The sequence below is a fragment of the Borostomias antarcticus genome, assembly GCF_949987555.1.
Source record: "Borostomias antarcticus genome assembly, chromosome: 16".
NCBI classification, from domain to species: Eukaryota; Metazoa; Chordata; class Actinopteri; order Stomiiformes; family Stomiidae; genus Borostomias; species Borostomias antarcticus.
Window position 1 is genome coordinate 15,885,290 of NC_140249.1, and position 18,985 is coordinate 15,904,274.

General features: G+C 42.4%; 1 protein-coding gene across 1 annotated transcript; it reads right to left on the reverse strand.

Moving 5' to 3' along the window:
* Window positions 1–1,403: 1,403 nt before the first annotated feature.
* On the reverse strand, window positions 1,404–18,071 carry cat (catalase). Its single transcript, XM_084450842.1, has 13 exons — window positions 17,951–18,071; window positions 15,460–15,631; window positions 13,917–14,027; window positions 11,910–12,040; window positions 11,625–11,729; window positions 7,316–7,441; window positions 6,688–6,879; window positions 5,761–5,913; window positions 4,562–4,700; window positions 4,100–4,230; window positions 3,705–3,812; window positions 3,461–3,544; window positions 1,404–3,121 (listed from the first exon to the last, which is right to left on the reverse strand). The coding sequence occupies exons 1-13, from the start codon at window positions 18,014–18,016 to the stop codon at window positions 3,056–3,058; spliced, it is 1,584 nt and encodes a 527-aa protein (XP_084306968.1). The 5' UTR covers window positions 18,017–18,071; the 3' UTR covers window positions 1,404–3,055.
* Between the last annotated feature and the right edge of the window lie 914 nt (window positions 18,072–18,985).

An 18,985-nucleotide genomic window follows, 5' to 3' on the forward strand; every position in this document is an offset into this window, starting at 1 on the left:
ATTTGTAAACTAGCCTACTTTAGATTAGATTCCTTTATTCATTCAAGATTAAAGATCGTGTCATTGCAGTGTATGAAATTGAGTAGCAAACCGACGGTGTATTCACACATAAAAACAGCAATTAAAGATAAAAGTTCAAGCTAAAGTAAATAAAAATGCAAAATATGTAAATACAAAATAGAATGTATGAAGTTGTTGTAGACAAAACGACATTTATTATATTATTTTAAACTTAAATTCTAAGGTTAATTCTCTTAAGGGTGTAATGAGCAGCTACCCAAATGTGTCCTTGTCAGGAGATACAAGAGAACAACCTCCTGGATCCCCACCAGTCCTGGTTCGAGGTGGGCCACTCGACAGAGATGGCCTTACTTGCAGTGACAGTCACTCCACAGCGCAAGAGCAAACTCTGTCTCCTCCGCCCTGATAGACCTGTCAGGAGGACCATGAACGAACAACAGTTGTTCTCGGCACATATCACATCTGCACACTCTTGGCGATTCCTGCTCTACATCAAGAGGATTCGTCCCTTCCTCACTGATGAAACGGCACAGGTGCTCCAGGCTCTTGTCACCTCCCGCCTGGACTACTGCAACTCCCTCCCTGCTGCCCCTGTTGCCTGCAATACCACACATCCTTGCACTTTATGTATATTTATTGCTTGTGTATTGTATATTGTGAATATTGCATATTGTCTGAGAATAATATGTACATTGTCTATATTGTGCATATTGCTTTAGAGTCACCAACAACGGGAACAAAATTCCTTGCGTGTTAACATACTTGGCCAATAAATCTGATTCTGATTGTAAGGTTAAGTCATTGGCGAGTTTGTCAAAATGCTGAGACCTTACCAGAAATCGAGACATAATTTGAGTCCATATAGGTTATTAATGCGTCAGCGGTATGGAGGGATATTGCAGCTACATACAGTACAATCAAGTCTATCCCCACCTCCTCCATCACCACCTGGTTCTCCGCCGCCACGGCCAAACACAAGGTCAGACTGCAGAGCATCATCCGCTCCGCTGAGAGGGTGATCGGCTGCAACCTGCCATCCCTCCAGGACGGGCACGCCTCCAGGGCCCAGAAGCGGGCTAGAAAGATTGTGGCTGACCCCTCCTACCCTGGTCAGAGCTCTCTGAACTGCTCCCCTGGCCGGAGGCTGCGGTCCACTAGGGCCAAGATCTCAAACCACAAAAGCAGCTTCTTCCCGACTGCTACTGCTACCAACCTCATCAATAAGGCTTATGTCCCCCCTCTGAATTTGTCTCTGTTGCACCACTTTTACTGTACATTTACTTTACATTACACATACTCACTGCACTATACAATACAGACTCTGCACACATCACAATTGCATATATTGTATATATATTATAATATATATATTATATACAATCAACGCACACACATTAACACATTGTACACACATTGCACACAATCTTGTATTTTGTAGTTTGTATATTGTCATTTACACTGTCCTGTCTTTGCTCCCTGTCTAGTCCTTGCACTCTGCCTAATGCTGTCTATCCATCAATGTTATGCACCAACTGACCAGAACAAATTGTACCTGGCAATAAAACTGTACCTGGCAATAAAACTGATTCTGAAGTTTCTGAGTATGAAGCAGGGGTGTGTAGTAATATTGGCAGGGAACTGGAGTTAATGTAAGCATTGCCCACTTGTTCTTTGTTATGCGTTATTTATGACTGAGTTAGGATGAAAGCCTGCATACAGTATACAATGGACATAAGTCACCTTGGCCTAGTCAACTACACTTAAGTCAAAACATAAGGCAGACATACAGAAACGCAGTATAAAAACAAAATACAGTACACACCATTAAAGTTTTCATAATCAAGCTTTGATTTAGAAATAACATGAATACAAGCATCCAATATACATCTCATTTGTAGTAGTCAATATACTGTACATCTCATTTGTAGTAGAAAGAAGTTCACAATTTCCATGTTAATATAACAAATTACTTCTCATGAGATGGGACAGCTACATTTAAGTCCCATTTCCACCGCATAGTACCGGCTCAACTTCATTCAACTCTACCTGGTTTGCTTTTTTCCACTGCGCTTTCCACCACAAATAGAGGGGTCTGGGTCTGGTTCTGGTCTGATTCTGGGTCTGGTTTCGTTCTGGTCTGGTTCTGGTCTGGGTCTAACAATTCTCTTTGACCAATCAGCGGTCTGCAGTGTTTAAACGACCTCGCTATCGCTCACTTGGGACCTCGCTACAGCTCACTTGGGACCTCGCTACAGCTCACTTGGGACCTCGCTACAGCTCACTCGACAGAACAGGTAAAAAAGTAACGGCTCACCTCACCTCTACTCTACTCACCTTTTTTTGCAGTGGAAAGCCCCAAAAAGCAAGTTGAATAGAGTTAAGTAAGTACTTTTTGGTGAGGTGGAAATGTCTCCATAAGGCACCATTTCATTTGTTTGGGCTTTGAGGAAAATTACTTTCATACCTCTAGAAAAGGTAGATGGTTCCGATGAAAGAAGAAATATTCTGTCAGATAATCTGTGTCTCAGGAAAATCTGTGCTGTTCATAATTTAAACAGGTTATCATTATGTTTCTAAACACTGATATCTCAGTGCATGAATGCAATCCCAAAGGCAATGTAGAGGTGCAGTTGCATCAGATACAAGTGCAGACAGAGAGTCTACACTATAGAAGGAAAAAGGGATTAGCATCTATATACATGACCTAATGGATTGGAATTTTTAGAAAGTGGTCTGAAATTAGGTAGTGAAACATGAGTGATTTAACATATGCCAGATGTAGCAGTTTAACTTTGGCTGAATTCTAATCTGTTTGAGCTTTGGTCAAAATGACATCTTAGAAGCAACAACAAAATGGAAGTAATCTGTGCTGTAGACAGACAAATGCAATAAAAAATAATAATGATACATTTCCATTACACTAGCGGGCATTCAAGGACGGTTAGTAGCATGATCTGGTTACTTAGTACAGCAGGTGGCTGGTAAGTCTAATAGGTTTGGACGTATAAGAGCCCCTTGGTGGTTTAATAAGGCATTACATCTTGGAGGAAGCAGCCATGGCAGTGACTCCTCCGCGGGTGTACACTCGCACACTGGAGTCCTGGGAGGTGAAAGGCACAGCGACAACGGGAAAATAGTCAATTTTGACATTTAGGGCAGGATTAACAAAGAGACCTTGATGTCTAATATGACTATTCTAGTATTCATAGACATATTCTATTCTACCTTATTTCAGGGAAGGATGAAGGATGTGCACATATGCAACCAAACAGGATATTTTGATGAGTGAGGGGACATAATACCTGACTCTGTCAACATATTATTAGCCTATTCAGCTTTGAACGAGCAAGTCTTTAACCTTAATTTAAGCAGGCAAGCTGAGAACCTACAGTCTTTTGTTTGTAACGACCGTTGGAGTCAGTTGACAGACGACACATACCGGCTTGGCCTGGGCGTTGTACTTGTCCAGCAGGGCCTTGACACGACTGGCATAGTCAGGATGGATGGCCGTCAGGTTCTGGATCTGCCGTCACGGGAAAATAGAAGGAGAGCAGGCAAACCAAAGGCAATGATGAAGACAAGGCTTGACTTTGAGTATGGTACTGTATGTGCGATACAGCTGCTCATAATGAAGATGACTGTACATGCAGCTGTAATTGGGCTGGCTGGTCATAAGAGCTCACCATGCGCTCCTGGATGAAGACCTGCGCTCCCTTCATGTGCCCCGCCATGTTCTCACAGAGCCTCTGACGCTCCTCCTCATTCAGCACCTGGGAGTAGAAGGTACACACCTGCAACACACACGCATGCACGCACACACACGCACACACACACCACACAACACACACACAAATCCTATCATATAGGCCTACCAATAGGTAGGTAGGTAATACTTCATCCCAGGGGGGAAATGATGGTGTTACAGCCACAGTATACAGAAGCGCAATCAAGATTAAGTACAAATTTAAATACTAATTTACAATAGATACAAAACATTCCAAGACTGTAACAAAAACGTACAAGTGTAAACAGTAGATTATGCACACATAGGGCACGGCGTTCCACATGGAGACCGCACCTGTGTGACGTTGTCATCGTCGGAGCTGTTGTAGCGGCCCACATCAGGACACACCTGGAACCTGGACTCCACGAAGCAGGTCTGGGTCTCCGGAGCGCTGAAGCTGTTGGGGTAATAGTTAGGAGCGCCACCTAGAGGTCAGAGAGATAGAGAGCAGGAGAGAATGAGAGAGAGACTCGAATGTTCTTGAATCCTTGGAGAGGCCCCTCATTGAGGTCAAAGGTGTTTAAGGTGCTATTTGTAAAATCCCCCCATTTATATAGTTTATAGATTCTTAACTGACTATCCCAGTCTTGTCCTCACTCTAAATATAAACAGCGGTGTCATATTCAAGCACTTTAACTATCTGAAGATCTCCAGTGACCTATCAAAACAAGGTCAAAGGTCAAACAAAGGTCATAATATATCATTCTAAGCCCCGATAAAGCAGATGTGAGTGTGGACTCCCTCTCAGCAGCTCACCCTGGTTGTCAGTCATGCACATGGGGCCGTCTCTCTGGTAGTTGGCCACGCGGGTCTTGAAGGGACAGTTGACGGGCAGCTGGAGGTAGTTGGCCCCCAGCCGGTGGCGGTGTGTGTCGGGGTAGGAGAACAGACGACCCTGGAGAGGGACACACACGCACGCACGCGCACACACACACCCGTTACGCACATGATCACTTCAACACTGGTGAACACATGAGGTAACACTTTGTTTGAAGGGGTGTGCATAAGACTGATATGACATGACACATGATATGGAAATATGTGTTGTGTGTGTGTGTGTGTGTGTACCAAAACAGCCTTAATCATAATGCACTCACACGAATGCAAACACATTAAATTCTAAGTCGCACACTCCATAAAATAATGGTGGCGTACGTACGTACGTGGCGCCCACAGTGAGGGTACTCTTGTAAAAACAGCTGTCAGACGGTCACTTCTGATTACTTTTTGACACATAAGTCCATTTAGCTATACTTAGCTGAAACTGAAATTATTTTGTCACCATAAGCGTAATTGTACCATTCAAAAACATTTTGTCACATGGAAAACCATTGCTGGACATTTAAGTACCCCCTATATTTGCCAGGGGCCAAGTGGGCTATTAGCCCTAATGAGATGCTACTGGCCTGGATGAGAAAAAGCTTTGACTCCCTGGTGTAAGCTGAACTTGAGCCATATTTTAACCCTATAATATTTCAATTGATTTTCGCAGTCACTCGAGTGGGTCTATCCGCAACTACACTCCCGAAGTTAGGGCTACCTTTTCAAAGAGTGGTGGTGCTTTTGGATTCCAACACTTTCCATCCATAGACTACCAAGGTCACATACATTTGAATGTTGGTTTGAGGTAATTTTGGGTAAGGTGATATTATCACCTTGTACACTCTCTCTTTCCACCTTCCTTCTGCTCAAAAACAGTTGTGAGGACTCAACCTCCCACACAGTCTGTCCGCAATTCTCGTCAGCATTTTTCTTCAAATCTCGTCAGCATATGTGTATCTATGGAAAATAAAAAACTAAGGCAGCTCTTCTGGTACAAAATTAAAAAGCCTTTATTCTGGGGATAGTTCATGATGAACATATAAAAATGCCTACATGTTTCGGCCAAGAGGACTTCGTCAGGGCAGAATGCGTATCATATGTGTATCTATTGAGGTTGTGTCGCCGGGGGTTACCTGCAACATCTTGTCTGGGCTGGGCTCGATGCCTGGGGGCATGTTGCTGGGGTCAAAGGCCAGCTGCTCCACCTCAGCGAAGTAGCTGATGGGGTTCCTGTTGAGCACCATCTGCCCCACAGGGATCAGGGGGTAGTCCTTGTGGGACCACACCTGAGGATGCGGAGGGGGTCGGTTAAAGGGAGAGTTCACCCACATTTCAAAATGTCTTTCCGCTGAAATCAAAAACAGGTGATCCAAGGTTTTCTGTTGTTTCAGCCAAATGGACGGACTGAGAGAGAAGAGTGGCTTAACTGAAGAGTTTGCAACTTATTTCTTTTAAATCGCCCAACACAAACCAACGCAGCTTGTGCAATCAAGTTAAGTTAAATTCTACAAAAATATATTTCACATATTCCCCACTTGAAATACTGCTTATATCCTCTCATTTCAAGCTTTTTGCCAGCCCAGCTGGCTAAAGTGGTGTTTCTGGGTATGGTCACGTTGATTTGTGACAGGTGTGTGTGTGTGTGGTGCTACTGAAGCCCAGGGAATATTCTTGTGGGTATGTAAACACAGCACAGTGACATCCTCAACTGACATGCTCAGCTGTGCGATGGAAGCAGACTTTACTCTGAAAGATGAATCTACTCTGGAAGATGAGATATTCCCTCAGTGCTACTGTAGCTCATAGCGCCGAAGTGACATACTGCAGCTTTTACAGTCCTTCCAGCTGGATCAGAACATTTTTCCTGGGAGGGAACGGAGCCCAGGACCAGAACATAGAACCCAATAAAGAGGTGTTGCACTTATTTGCTCTATTCTAACCCTTTAACAAACACAGCGTGTACTGATCAACATGACTGTAAATAAAACTAGCTGGATGATTTCCTTCCTTTACCTGGGCAGGTAAGTATGTCAACGTGCTGTGTGGCAGGAGGGGGGTACCTTGGTCAGATCAAAGGGGTTGAACTGGAACTTCTCCGCTTGCTCAAAGGTCATGACCTGGATATAAAAGCTCCAGGAGGGGAAGTTTCCATGGGCGATGGCGTTGTACAAGTCTCGGATGCCGTAGTCTGGGTCGGTTGTGGCCAGGCGGTCGGCTTCCTCCGTTGTGAGGTTCTTAATGCCTTGGTTAGTCTGGGGGAAGACATGGGAGCTTGGTTTCACTAGAGGCTCAGTACATTTATCATCACACTTCATTACAGTCTGCACTAGCTAACAGTCTTATATAACAGAATAGATATAGACCCTTTCAATAGAAATTTCGGCGACTTGGTCCAAGTAAGTATGCGATAAGTCAAATGCTACCAAGTCTAATTTCTTTTTTCAAAATGTGCAAATGAACGTTGGGACCTTGTTTGGTAGTGAGATGGACCAAAGCAGTGTTATTGTTTTGAATATAAATATTCCATGAAACAGTCATATGGTGGTGCGAAGGTCATTTACACATTAGCAAAATGGAAGGAAAAGGAGCCTTCATAAATTTCCAGCAATGTTACAGTAATGCAGACAAAAACTTAGAAAACAAGAAAATACCAACACATAAGACACCGTTTGCACATTGAGCACTTACCTTGTAGTGGAATTTGCAGTAGACAGCATCCCCTTCAGCATTGATCATCTTGAAGGTGTGGGAGCCGTAGCCGTTCATGTGACGATGGCCGGCAGGAATGCCACGGTCGCTGAAGAGGAAGGACACCTTCAAATGCAGAGAGGACAGTATGTTCATAATTATATTGACCCATATAGCCTATAGACAAAGAATAGTTGAAGACAACACCGTATCGTCTTGGGGGTCTATAATTATTCCAGAACAAGCCTGGTGTTGTTTATTATCCTAAAGCCTTGAATTTACAGTGAGCTAGATTTAAAATGTGTTACATTTCATGTACAGCCTGAGTTTATGCCAAGCAAGGTGTGAGAGGTGTGTCAAGTCATGAGCGATGGGCAAGAAAACAGGGAAGTTGGGACTTGTTTGAATCTTTTATGCTGCTATGTTGATTGTAACAGGCTAAAGTTAGGTATACATGGTTTATCCAAAGCAACAATATGAAACAGTGTGTGACCAGCCCAACACTGACTCTGAACCTCAATCCGCTACCTTTCTGTTGCTGGTCAGATGCTCTAGTCACTGGCCTGCTTACTAGGGCTGGGTTAAAAAATAAATTAATCGATTCTGAATCGATTCTGAATCAAATGATTCTGAATCGATTCATGAATCCCAAAATCGATCTTTTATTTAATGAATGAATGAATAAATGAAGGAATGAATAGTTCATTAATTCATTCAATGATTCATTTTTAGAAATCAGTATCGATACCCAGCCGTAGTAGGCCTGTTGATGTGTTGCATAACATGGCATTCATGTAATTAAAGGAAAATGCTCGTTTTTGACAACCTGGACCTTATTTACGACATATTATAAGAAGTTTGACTCACCGAGATCACTTTTGTGTTGTTCGGAGGCCTGTAGAAGAAATTTAAAATCCAGCGCGAGCCAGTATATCCATGTAATGGCGTCGGACGGGGCAACGGGAATGCAGTTTCTCAAAATCCATTTTCGGCCGCTAAACGGTTGTTTTCATCAATCAGATTGGATGAATCGACAGTTGAGATTCCTCAACGCGAGCCATAGTTGTTTTGGTTTTCAAACACGGGGTCTTTAACCTCTGTAATATGATCTTTACACGCCTCTCCCCCACTTGCTCCAGCACGCATGCGCACAGGCCAGCGCGCAGACTGGCTATTCTCCCTCACATTCTCTGCGCTACGATCGTTGTTGGTGCCGAGAATATTGTCGTCGTCATTCGTCCGCAACAATCCGATCGTAGCGCAGAGAATGTGAGGGAGAATAGCCAGTCTGCGCGCTGGCCTGTGCGCATGCGTGCTGGAGCAAGTGGGGGAGAGGCGTGTAAAGATCATATTACAGAGGCTAAAGACCCCGTGTTTGAAAACCAAAACAACTATGGCTCGCGTTGAGGAATCTCAACTGTCGATTCATCCAATCTGATTGATGAAAACAACCGTTTAGCGGCCGAAAATGGATTTTGAGAAACTGCATTCCCGTTGCCCCGTCCGACGCCATTACATGGATATACTGGCTCGCGCTGGATTTTAAATTTCTTCTACAGGCCTCCGAACAACACAAAAGTGATCTCGGTGAGTCAAACTTCTTATAATATGTCGTAAATAAGGTCCAGGTTGTCAAAAACGAGCATTTTCCTTTAAGGTTAGAGCAAAAAAAAAAAAAAAAAAGTTTTTAGTAACACTAACAGAATCGATATTGAATCGAATTGAATCGTGATAATCGATTCTGAACCTTGTGAATCGGAATCAAATCGATTCTTGAAATTCGAATCGATACCCAGCCCTACTGCTTACCACTCCAATATTCCCTTAGCTGTTACTCCTACAGGGAGAAAGTACAAGTGTTGTCTGTCATCCTGATAATTGAAGTAAAAAAATATGCATACAGGGATTACAGAAGAGATAAATCTAAGTCATACCCAAATTATTAGATGTGACTTGCTCTGTTGTAATCAGTCATATTGACCCAAAAACGTATTTTTAGGTTTGTGGCTTTCTATCTGTACCAATAAAGCACCCCGTCTGAAGCAGCACAGCTACTACTGACTATGATTGATAAGCCATTGTTTCATTAGAATCAGATGAAAACCCCAAACAGCCCAAAAAACATTTGATCATAAATCATTGTTTGTATGAAAATCGACCAGTGGGACATCTGCCTGATTATGATAGAACGTGTTATCGCATTTTGCTGCTAATATTTTCATAGGTTAATAGTAGAGTTAGGCCTAAGGAGCAAGCACACATTGTCTTTCATCCTAATAACAGTTACTGTAACAAACACTTTTAAAATCTAGATCACTGTAAATTCAAGTGTATAGGATAAAGAACACAACGCTGTTTCCACGTCTGTGTTATCATCATTGGATAGGTTGGCAGATAGAGACACCACAGCTGGGGAGACTGATGTGGGCAAGAACTTGTGTTCCAGTAAAATGCACTATTGCTAGAAGAGACCCAGTTTTGGCTACAGTAACCTCTGATAACCTTCGCCTAGGCCTTAGACACAGGGATTTAAATAGCTACACTGCCTTGAGGCCTAATAGGGAATGCTCTTGGACGCATTTCTCTGCTGACCAGCTCATCTGAAAGAGCAAACAACAGCTGGTCTGGGATGGCCCAACTCGACATTAGATATGGTCAGATTTCCTCAGCAACAATCTAATCTTGACCTGGCTGATCGAAAAAATGATTAGATCACCATCACATGACGCCCCCTGGTAACGTGTATTTAAGAACCACAGATTGTAGCATCAGCGCTGCTGCTGCTTACCCTAGGGCGCGCTAGCCTCTGCTTAGCTTAGCTCCTAGCTCCCAGCTTAGCATTGTTTCATGTTAGCCTGTTTCTTGTTAGCTCAACCTATTGCATTCATCATCAACTCTGTGCTACTCATCTCCCCTGCGACTACACTCTGTACGGTATTGTAACAATTGTCATAATAGTGTAGTCATACTTGTGCCAGCTGAGATATGTATCTGGGCTATTGTCTTGTAATACTATATGCTTACTCATTGTTTAATAAACCCACATGATTCATGGCTTCCGGTAATCCAACTGTCTGAGAATCTGTTTAAGGAATTTACATCAAGACACCTTCTGGATACAGTGCATCCGGAAATGTCAGAGCACAAACCAAGCCATGAAGTCAAAGGAATTGTCTGTAGACCTCTGAAACAGGATTGTATTGAGGCACAGATCTGAGGAAAGGTACAATAAAAAAAATCTGCAGCATTGAAGGTCCCAGCGAGCACAGTGGTCTCCATCATTCGTAAATGGAAGACCTTTGGAACCACCGGGACTCTTCCTAGAGCTGAGTACTCAGGGGAGAAGGGCTTTGGTCAGGGAGGTGACTAAGAACCCGATGGTCACTCTGACAGAGCTCCAGAGTTCCTCTGTGGAGAAGGGAGAACCTTCAAGAAGGACAACCATCTCTGCAGCACTCCAACAATCAGGCCAGAGTGTCTAGAGTGGTCAGACAGTAAAAGGCACCTGACAGCCCGCTTGGAGTTTGACAAAAGGCACCTAAATGACTCTCAGACCATGAGAAACAAGATTCTCTGGTCTGATGTAACCAAGATTGAACTCTTTGGTCTGAATGCCAAGCGTCATGTCTGGAGGAAACCAGGCACTGCTCATCACCTGGCCAATACCATCCCTACAGTGAAGCATGGTGGCAGCATCATGCTGTGGGGATGTTTTTCAGAGGCAGGAACTGGGAGACTAGTCAGAATCGAGGGAAAGATTAATGCAGCAATGTACAGAGAGAAAAGCGCTCTGGACCTCAGATTGGGGTGAAGGTTCCAACAGGACAACGACCCTAAGCACACAGCCAAGATAACAAAGGAGTGGCTTCGGGACAAGTCTGTGAATGTCCTTGAGTGGCCCAGCCAGAGCCCAGACTTCTCTGGAGAGATCTGACAATGGCTGTGCACCGACGCTCCCCATCCAAACTTCAGAGGATCTGCAAAGAAGAATGGGAGAAACTGCCCCAAAATAGGTGTACCAGGCTTGTAGCATCCTATTCAAGAAGACTTGAGGCTTTAATTGTTGCCAAAAGTGCTTCAACAAAGTATTGATTAAAGGGTGCACATGTGATATGAGTGTTTTACTTTTAGAAAATTAGCACTTTTTTCCACTTTGTCATTATAGGGTATTGTGTGTAGAATTTAGAGGAAAAAAATAATTTAATCCATTTTGGAATACAACATAATATAACATAACAAAATGTGGAAAAATTGAAGGGTTATGAATACTTTCCAGGCTCGAGATTAGAACTGTATAGACTAAGAGTACCTGATGTAGAGACTCAGGTCTCAGGCTCCAGAAGTCCCACACCATGTCCGCGTCCTTCAGATGAGTCTGGGGATTGCGCTTCTGAGAGTGGATGAACGATGGGAACTACGGGGATGAGAGGATAACAGAGAAATACCGTCAATCGACTGCCAGGAGTTGTGTTGCACACACATGAATAGTTTGCATATCTTGAAAGCATGGTCATGCACACCCTGGATGATACGTTTTAACTGGTCTGCATAAAGTTAGTCAATACATTTTATTTGTCACACACACAGTCCGTACCAGCAGGGCGTCCCTGATGAAGAAGATGGGGGTGTTGTTGCCCACCAGATCCCAGTTGCCTTCTTCAGTGTAGAACTTGACAGCAAAGCCCCGGGGGTCGCGCACCGTATCTGCTGACCCAGACTCCCCAGCTATGGCAACACAGAGAGATAAGAAACGCACACTCTATAACAAGGAGACAAACCTGTACACGATAAGCAGTAAAAAAAATAAAAAAATAAAAAAACATTTTAATTTGAAACACATTTTTTAAATGCCTACTTCAATATCTGGACAAAAGCAAATCATAATTTGATGTAGGGATATTAATGGTTGACTGACTAACGGTCAACTGATAATAAAAATTAACTATATAATAAACAGTTAATACAACCACATTAAAACTATGTGGCTCATACTTTTAAACAATACTAATCTACTTGCAATTGACCGTTTACAGTATGTGAATGCCCATCCTTACCGGGTAGCTACAGTAGCCTGCCAGTACAGCTGCTGCCTCAAAGATGCTTACTCAATGAACGTTTTATTTGTCATACCATGTAAATCGCCTCATCATTGACCTTAGTATCCCTAGTGCATATATTTACTATACTATTGATACTATTAACCTAAACATTCAAGAACTAACTAAATATTTAAGAATAAAGCAGTTCTCTTGTGCCTTGATTGAGTTGATTTGCCACTGTGAACATATTATTTTTGAACCCTGTGGTTTTGAGGCCAGGGTTAGAGGGTTCTGTCATGTGTGTCTGTCAAGGTTTGTCCACTCCAGACTGACTGGCTGTCATGGTTTCTACACAGTCAATGTTTGGTTTGGCCATGTAAAGCACATCAGTTATGAGAGCGTTATGTAATGAGAGCATTAGGAAAATGTAGACTTTTCTATACAGTACATCAGAAAGGGAGTCAATATGGACATACGTAGTCCAGGATTCTTATGATACATGCAAATACTTGCAGAAATGTTTACTCATATGCACAGAAGTAGCGCCTCCAGAGAATGGCGTGTAGCTTTTGATCACTTAACATTTAGAAAAACTCAGGTTGCTCTTGTTTCAGTTTGCTCTTGTTCAGCTTCCCTTTCCTGACCACTTTTTCAAAAGATCGGTTATCTTTCTTTACCGTTTCAAAGATCTGTTATCTTTCTTTACTGTTTTAAAGATCTGTTATCTTTCTTTACTGTTTCAAAGATCTGTTATCTTTCTTTTTTAGCAACATGCCGAACTGAACGGTGGTAGAGATAATCACCTTAAAGTTATTGGACAATATTTTCATATTAGCAAAGCCTTTCTCAGCAATGAAAACAGCATTTGTTGTCCAATAACTACCATCCTCCCAATTTAATTTGCACTAAATTACATTAGTCCATCTGAAGTCAATACTAGCAGTAGCTACAGAAAAAAGCAGGTTCCGTGGTGTCCTAGACTAGAGGACAACATACTCGGTTTGATGTGGGATTTGAGACAAATTGAAAATGAGACCTATTTTATGTTCTATTGTTAATTGTATGATGAAATGAAAGATGTACTTTTTAGTAGATTGAGCTCCATCTTTACTTTATTTAGTTTATTTAGCAGGGACAGTATACAAAAGGCATTAATCCTGCAAGGGGGAGGAGATGCTTTGTAAGCAGATTTAGCCTCTGGCTAATTTCCATCTGGAGTCTCTGATCACTTCTAGATTATTATGAAAAACTGCGCTTCAGAAAAGCTACTTTTCATGTAGCAAATTTCATCTGTAAAGCAGGGGATAGGAGAGAAAAATTCCTTGTATATTTTAGTTGTAGTTTGTGTATTACATTTTTATTTTCTTGCACACACAATGTAATGTAGTGTCTTATAAGCCCATGTGGGCTGGGCACATTGAGTGCAGGACACTATAATAATAATAAAGAAATCAACTCAATCAAATCATGTAGGCAAAACCAAGACTGGAATATAGTGAGCAAAAAAAAGGTATGAATAGAACCAATCATCTAGGCTGGAAAGGCCAGGTAAAGGTGCTTACCAACAGTGGAAAAGCGGACAGCAATGGGTGTAGTCTTGCCAACAAACTCAAACACCTTTGCCTTGCTGTAGCGAGTGATATCATGAGTCACCTCAAAGTACCCAAAGGCCCCTGTGGAGGAATGAGGACATCAACACAAAGAGAGTACACTGACCCTAGCCTACTACGTAAGACAGCTCCTACACTTACCCTAGCTCCTACACTTACCCTAGCCTACAGCTACACTAGACAGTTCCTACACTTACCCTCACTCCTACACTTACCCTAGCTCCTATTTACCCTAGCTCCTATTTACCCTAGCTCCTACACTTACTGTACCCTTGCCTACAGCTACACTAGACAGTTCCTACACTGACCCTAGCCTACTACGTAAGACAGCTCCTACACTTACCCTAGCTCCTACACTTACCCTAGCCTACAGCTACACTAGACAGTTCCTACACTTACCCTCACTCCTACACTTACCCTAGCTCCTATTTACCCTAGCTCCTACACTTACCCTTGCCTACAGCTACACTAGACAGTTCCTACACTAACCCTAGCCTACAGCTACACTAGACAGCTCCTACACTTACCCTAGCTCCTACACTTACCCTAGCCTACAGCTACACTAGACAGCTCCTACACTTACCCTAGCTTCTACAGTACACTTACCCTAGCCGCAGCTACCCTAGACAGCTCCTACACTTACCCTAGCCTAGCTCCACTGGACAGTTCTTACACTTACCGTAGCTAGACCTTTTTATTACGGCTTACACTTGCCCCAGAAGGATTTTAGTCCAAGCATAATCTCTTCCACTGTTTTGCACAGTCCTGTAGGGTAGAAGACAGTATAGGCCTACCAGTTCTAAGCTCTATGTGTCTCTTTATTGTAGGCCTACCTTCACTACAACATACCAGTACTGTTGGACTGAACTATCATTCCCATTAGCCTATTATTTGTCTTGGACCGGCTCCTTTGCCATCTGTACGGTCTGCCAACTTTTCTGGAAACATTTAAGGAATGCCGTTATACAGTAAATCCCTACCATACCACTGTTTTATCTTCAAATATGCCTTATTCCTGAAAAATATGTTGCATTGGGCGAAACATGCTGCATAATTGTGGGACAGCATCTACACCTTATGAATGTCTATTTGGTGACACAAACCAAACCTTAATAGACAGAATTCTTAAATGGATAGGTCACCCTTTTTACAAATGATACTGTTTTAATTAATCCCAAGTGGTATGTTGGGCAGCAGTGACAGTATCTTCCTCACTATGTCCCATAGGTATGGTATGCTACCCTTTCCGGATGCTAACAAGTATGGAAATACTGCATGGAAGATACCAGTTTCTATCCGAGAAGCTAACGAACAGTGAGGAAGATGCTGTCACTACTGTCCAACAAACCACTTCGGAGGTAAGTGAAACAATATCAAATTTTGTAAAAAGAGTGTATCCCTTTTAACATGGTGCCAAATGTGTTGCATAATTGCCGGTCAGTTTCTAGGCTGTCATGAATGTCTATTTTGTGAATAGCTAATGCTTGACACTTACCTGCCCCTTTGGCATGCACCACCCTCTCTGGAATACGTTCACGATCGAACTGGGCCATCTCGTCTGTGAAGACCACATCCTGCACCAGGAGAGGCCCCCTGGGGCCCGCAGTCTGCTCATTCAGTTTATCTCCAATGGGGGCCCCGCCCCCTGTAGTCAATGCTTCTGGTCGCTGATGACAAACAATACAGTAGACCAATTCATTTACAATCTCTCTTCATAACTCAGATGAATTGATATTTAAATGTCCTGAAAAAAATGGGTTCCTGAACTTTGCTCGCCTGGGCTCCATCTAGTACATCTAACCCACAATTCCAATTGGCTGACACCTGATCTACTTTCAACCAAGAGAAAAAAATGCATAAACCAGCCAAGAAAAACTGCCTTGTCACTCGTAAGTAAGGTAAACAAGTATGCCCACTGATAAGGGTTTCCATTACTGGTATTTCAAACAATTGGTCACACTTTACTATAAGGGTCACAAAAAACATTAGTTAACTGTTAACTAATGCTTATTTAGGGTTAGGTTAGGTTACTAATGTTAATTAATAGGTTAGGGTTAGGTGATTTAACCTTAGTTAACATAAATATCATTAGTAAATGGTTAAAAGAGACATTAGTTAACTGTACTTAATAATGCATTAACTAACTTTACATGATTGTAAAGTGTTACCAAACAATTTTCACACAATACCCATTTTGCTACACCATGTGGCAATAAACAGACTCATTTTGGCACAGTAGGAAAAAATGTGTCCGCGTGCCCCCAACACACTCAATTCAAGGGGGGGGGGCACACATTATTTTCCCCTTTCATTAACATCACCAGACTAGCACATACTAGTAGCCTACTTAATACATCTGTGGCTAGTTAGCTTCCTGACTGCTGACCTCCCTTCCTCTTTTTGTCACCGCATTAGGCCTGCATCAGATGGTTGTTTTTCCACTGTGAGATGGATAGCCTGCCGGTAATTGGTATTAGAAATATCATTTTATTTTCATAAAAAGAGAAAAACAGGCTACCTTATTCAATGTGTATTTTTTATTATTATTATTTTTCCAATAAAACAAATTTCTTTATAAAAACAAGATTTGGTCTTCTAAAAGCCTTTTTCAAAAAATTAGTCTTGAAAAAGGGGGGTCGTTTTATAATCTGGGTCGTTTTATATTCGGGTCAATACTGTAATTTAATCCTGGCATGATGGCGAAAATCAACTGCTTTGAATTAGCTAGTTATGCTCGTATCTAGCTAGATTACTGGCTGTCCCAAACTCCCCTGAAGATTCACAGGTTAAAGAGGCGCTGCACCCCCCCCCCTCCTCCCTTCCCTCCCTATAGACTCCTGTTGACTTTTGGTCTTGAGGCTGATCGAGGACGTCTCCATAGCAACCTGCTGTTATCGCTAAGACATTCCGTCCGAGTCTCCTCAGCCAGAGGCCTTCAGGCATACACACACACACACACACATGGACTGAACTCACGGGACATCCCCCCCCCCTCTCCCTCTCATTGTAATTGCCTTGTACTGTATTTTGCATGTCGTAATTGTCGTATTGCATTTTGTATGTCTCCTTTCTTCTGTTATTTGTATTGTGAAGCGCTTTGTTAGGAAGCATGATGGCGGCGCTACGCCCGACAGCAGCCAGCCACTCTCCAATTCCTGGCGTTTCTTGTTAATCTGTTCGTTTGCAGTCCTTTGTTTTTGTTTGTCTCCCTTTGTACCTGGGCTGCGCCTTGGGCTGATGTAACAGTTGGTTGGGGAACGCATTATAAATAAAAATAACATAACATAACTAGCTGAGACACATCAGAGAGCAGATCAGAAGAGCAACCGTTCGGTCAACCACAGCAGATGCACACCACCACCATGTATATTTACATTTGTCAGCTCTAAGGTACCCTAATGTCACTGCACATGCTGACTACACGCGTCATAGGCGAAGGTTTGCGCTCTCTGAGTGCCCTTCTAGTTGATGGTGATATTCACCCTTTCAGAGCTTGCATCAAATACTCAAATATATATCGCGTATAGCGCTAATGGATGTCCAGATACACTAAATAAAGTGTAAATGTAAGGAATACAGCTTGACCTAAACATTCATCGAAATAATGCCAGTATTCATAAATAAATAATGCTAGTAATAATGTTGTAGTACCTTTTGTATACATAAAGCAATAAAAACAAGTAGCTAGATAGCTAGCACTGGCTACCACTACCACTACCTGGCAGTGTAGCTGTCATAAATTGGACGCCTGCCCACTGGGCCGCTCCAATACAATGCATTTACTTACAAATATTTAAGCATGGACAGTATTTGTCTCGCACAGTGCTTGCTAAGATATGTCAGAAATTGCAAATAGCTAGGAAGATAGCCGGAGACGTTAGCTGTCAGTGGAACCTTAAATGACCCGCCAGCGATAGCTAGCACTTGTGGGGTAGCTGCGCTACAGAACACAGCCTGCTAGTGGGCAGAAATCATGCACACCTCACCTGGTTGCCTCGACCCTCTTTCCATAGCCTCATCTGATCGGAAGCTTTGTCTCTGTAATCAGCCATCTTGACGGGTAGATAGAAGTTTGCACACAAGTAGCTAATACGTTGCGATAGCTGGGTAGGGTAACCCAGAAAAAAACGGGTTCCTGAACTTTGTTCGCGTCGGCTCCGCCTACGTCTGACCCTCGATTTCTATTGGCTGACATCAAATGACCTACTTTCGACCAAGAGATAAACGCATAAGGTACCAGCCCCCCAAAACTGCATTGTCACCGTAAATAAGCTAAACAAGTATGCCTACTGGCAAGGGTGTATGCTCTATTACTTTTATTTCAAACAGTTTTCACACAATACCCATTATGCTGGAGGCACATCCACGCCATGTGTTAAATAATTTCAATCATGCATGATAAAATGTACAATTCTGTTAATCAAATGCTGTAAATGAAAATATTGCTTCAGTTATGCATTTTGGCACAGTAGGAAAAAATACACGAGGCAGCTGATATGAGTTGATTCAAATGTGGTGGCTGAGATAACAATAGTACAGTTAGGCCAACCTCAGATGCAGCATCAATAAGCAACTTGAAGGAAACATGGTAATTAGAGACTGAATGAACAAAAAAATAAAGATTGTTATCTACAGGTATGAATGGCATGACATTTCAGCCCATTACAGATGTGTATACAATCCAAAATGCTGAATACAAAAGGAGGTTAATTCACATTAGTTCATTTCTGTTGTACAACTAAACAATATTGCCAAACTGTTATGTACTGTAGCCTAAAGATAAGAATAGCCCAACATACTGTATACTGTCATGATGGCAATGTAATCCTATCAAACGCGACTAGTGGTTGTCAACAAAGATGACAGACTTCACAAGTGCAGTCACAGACAACAGTGATGCTTTTTTGGTCTAGGACAATCCATACATGTTGTGAGTCATAGCTGCAAATAAAGGGGTGTGGTGACAGAACACAAAATGCATCTACAAACACAGTTATTATACATTCAGAAGTGCTACATAG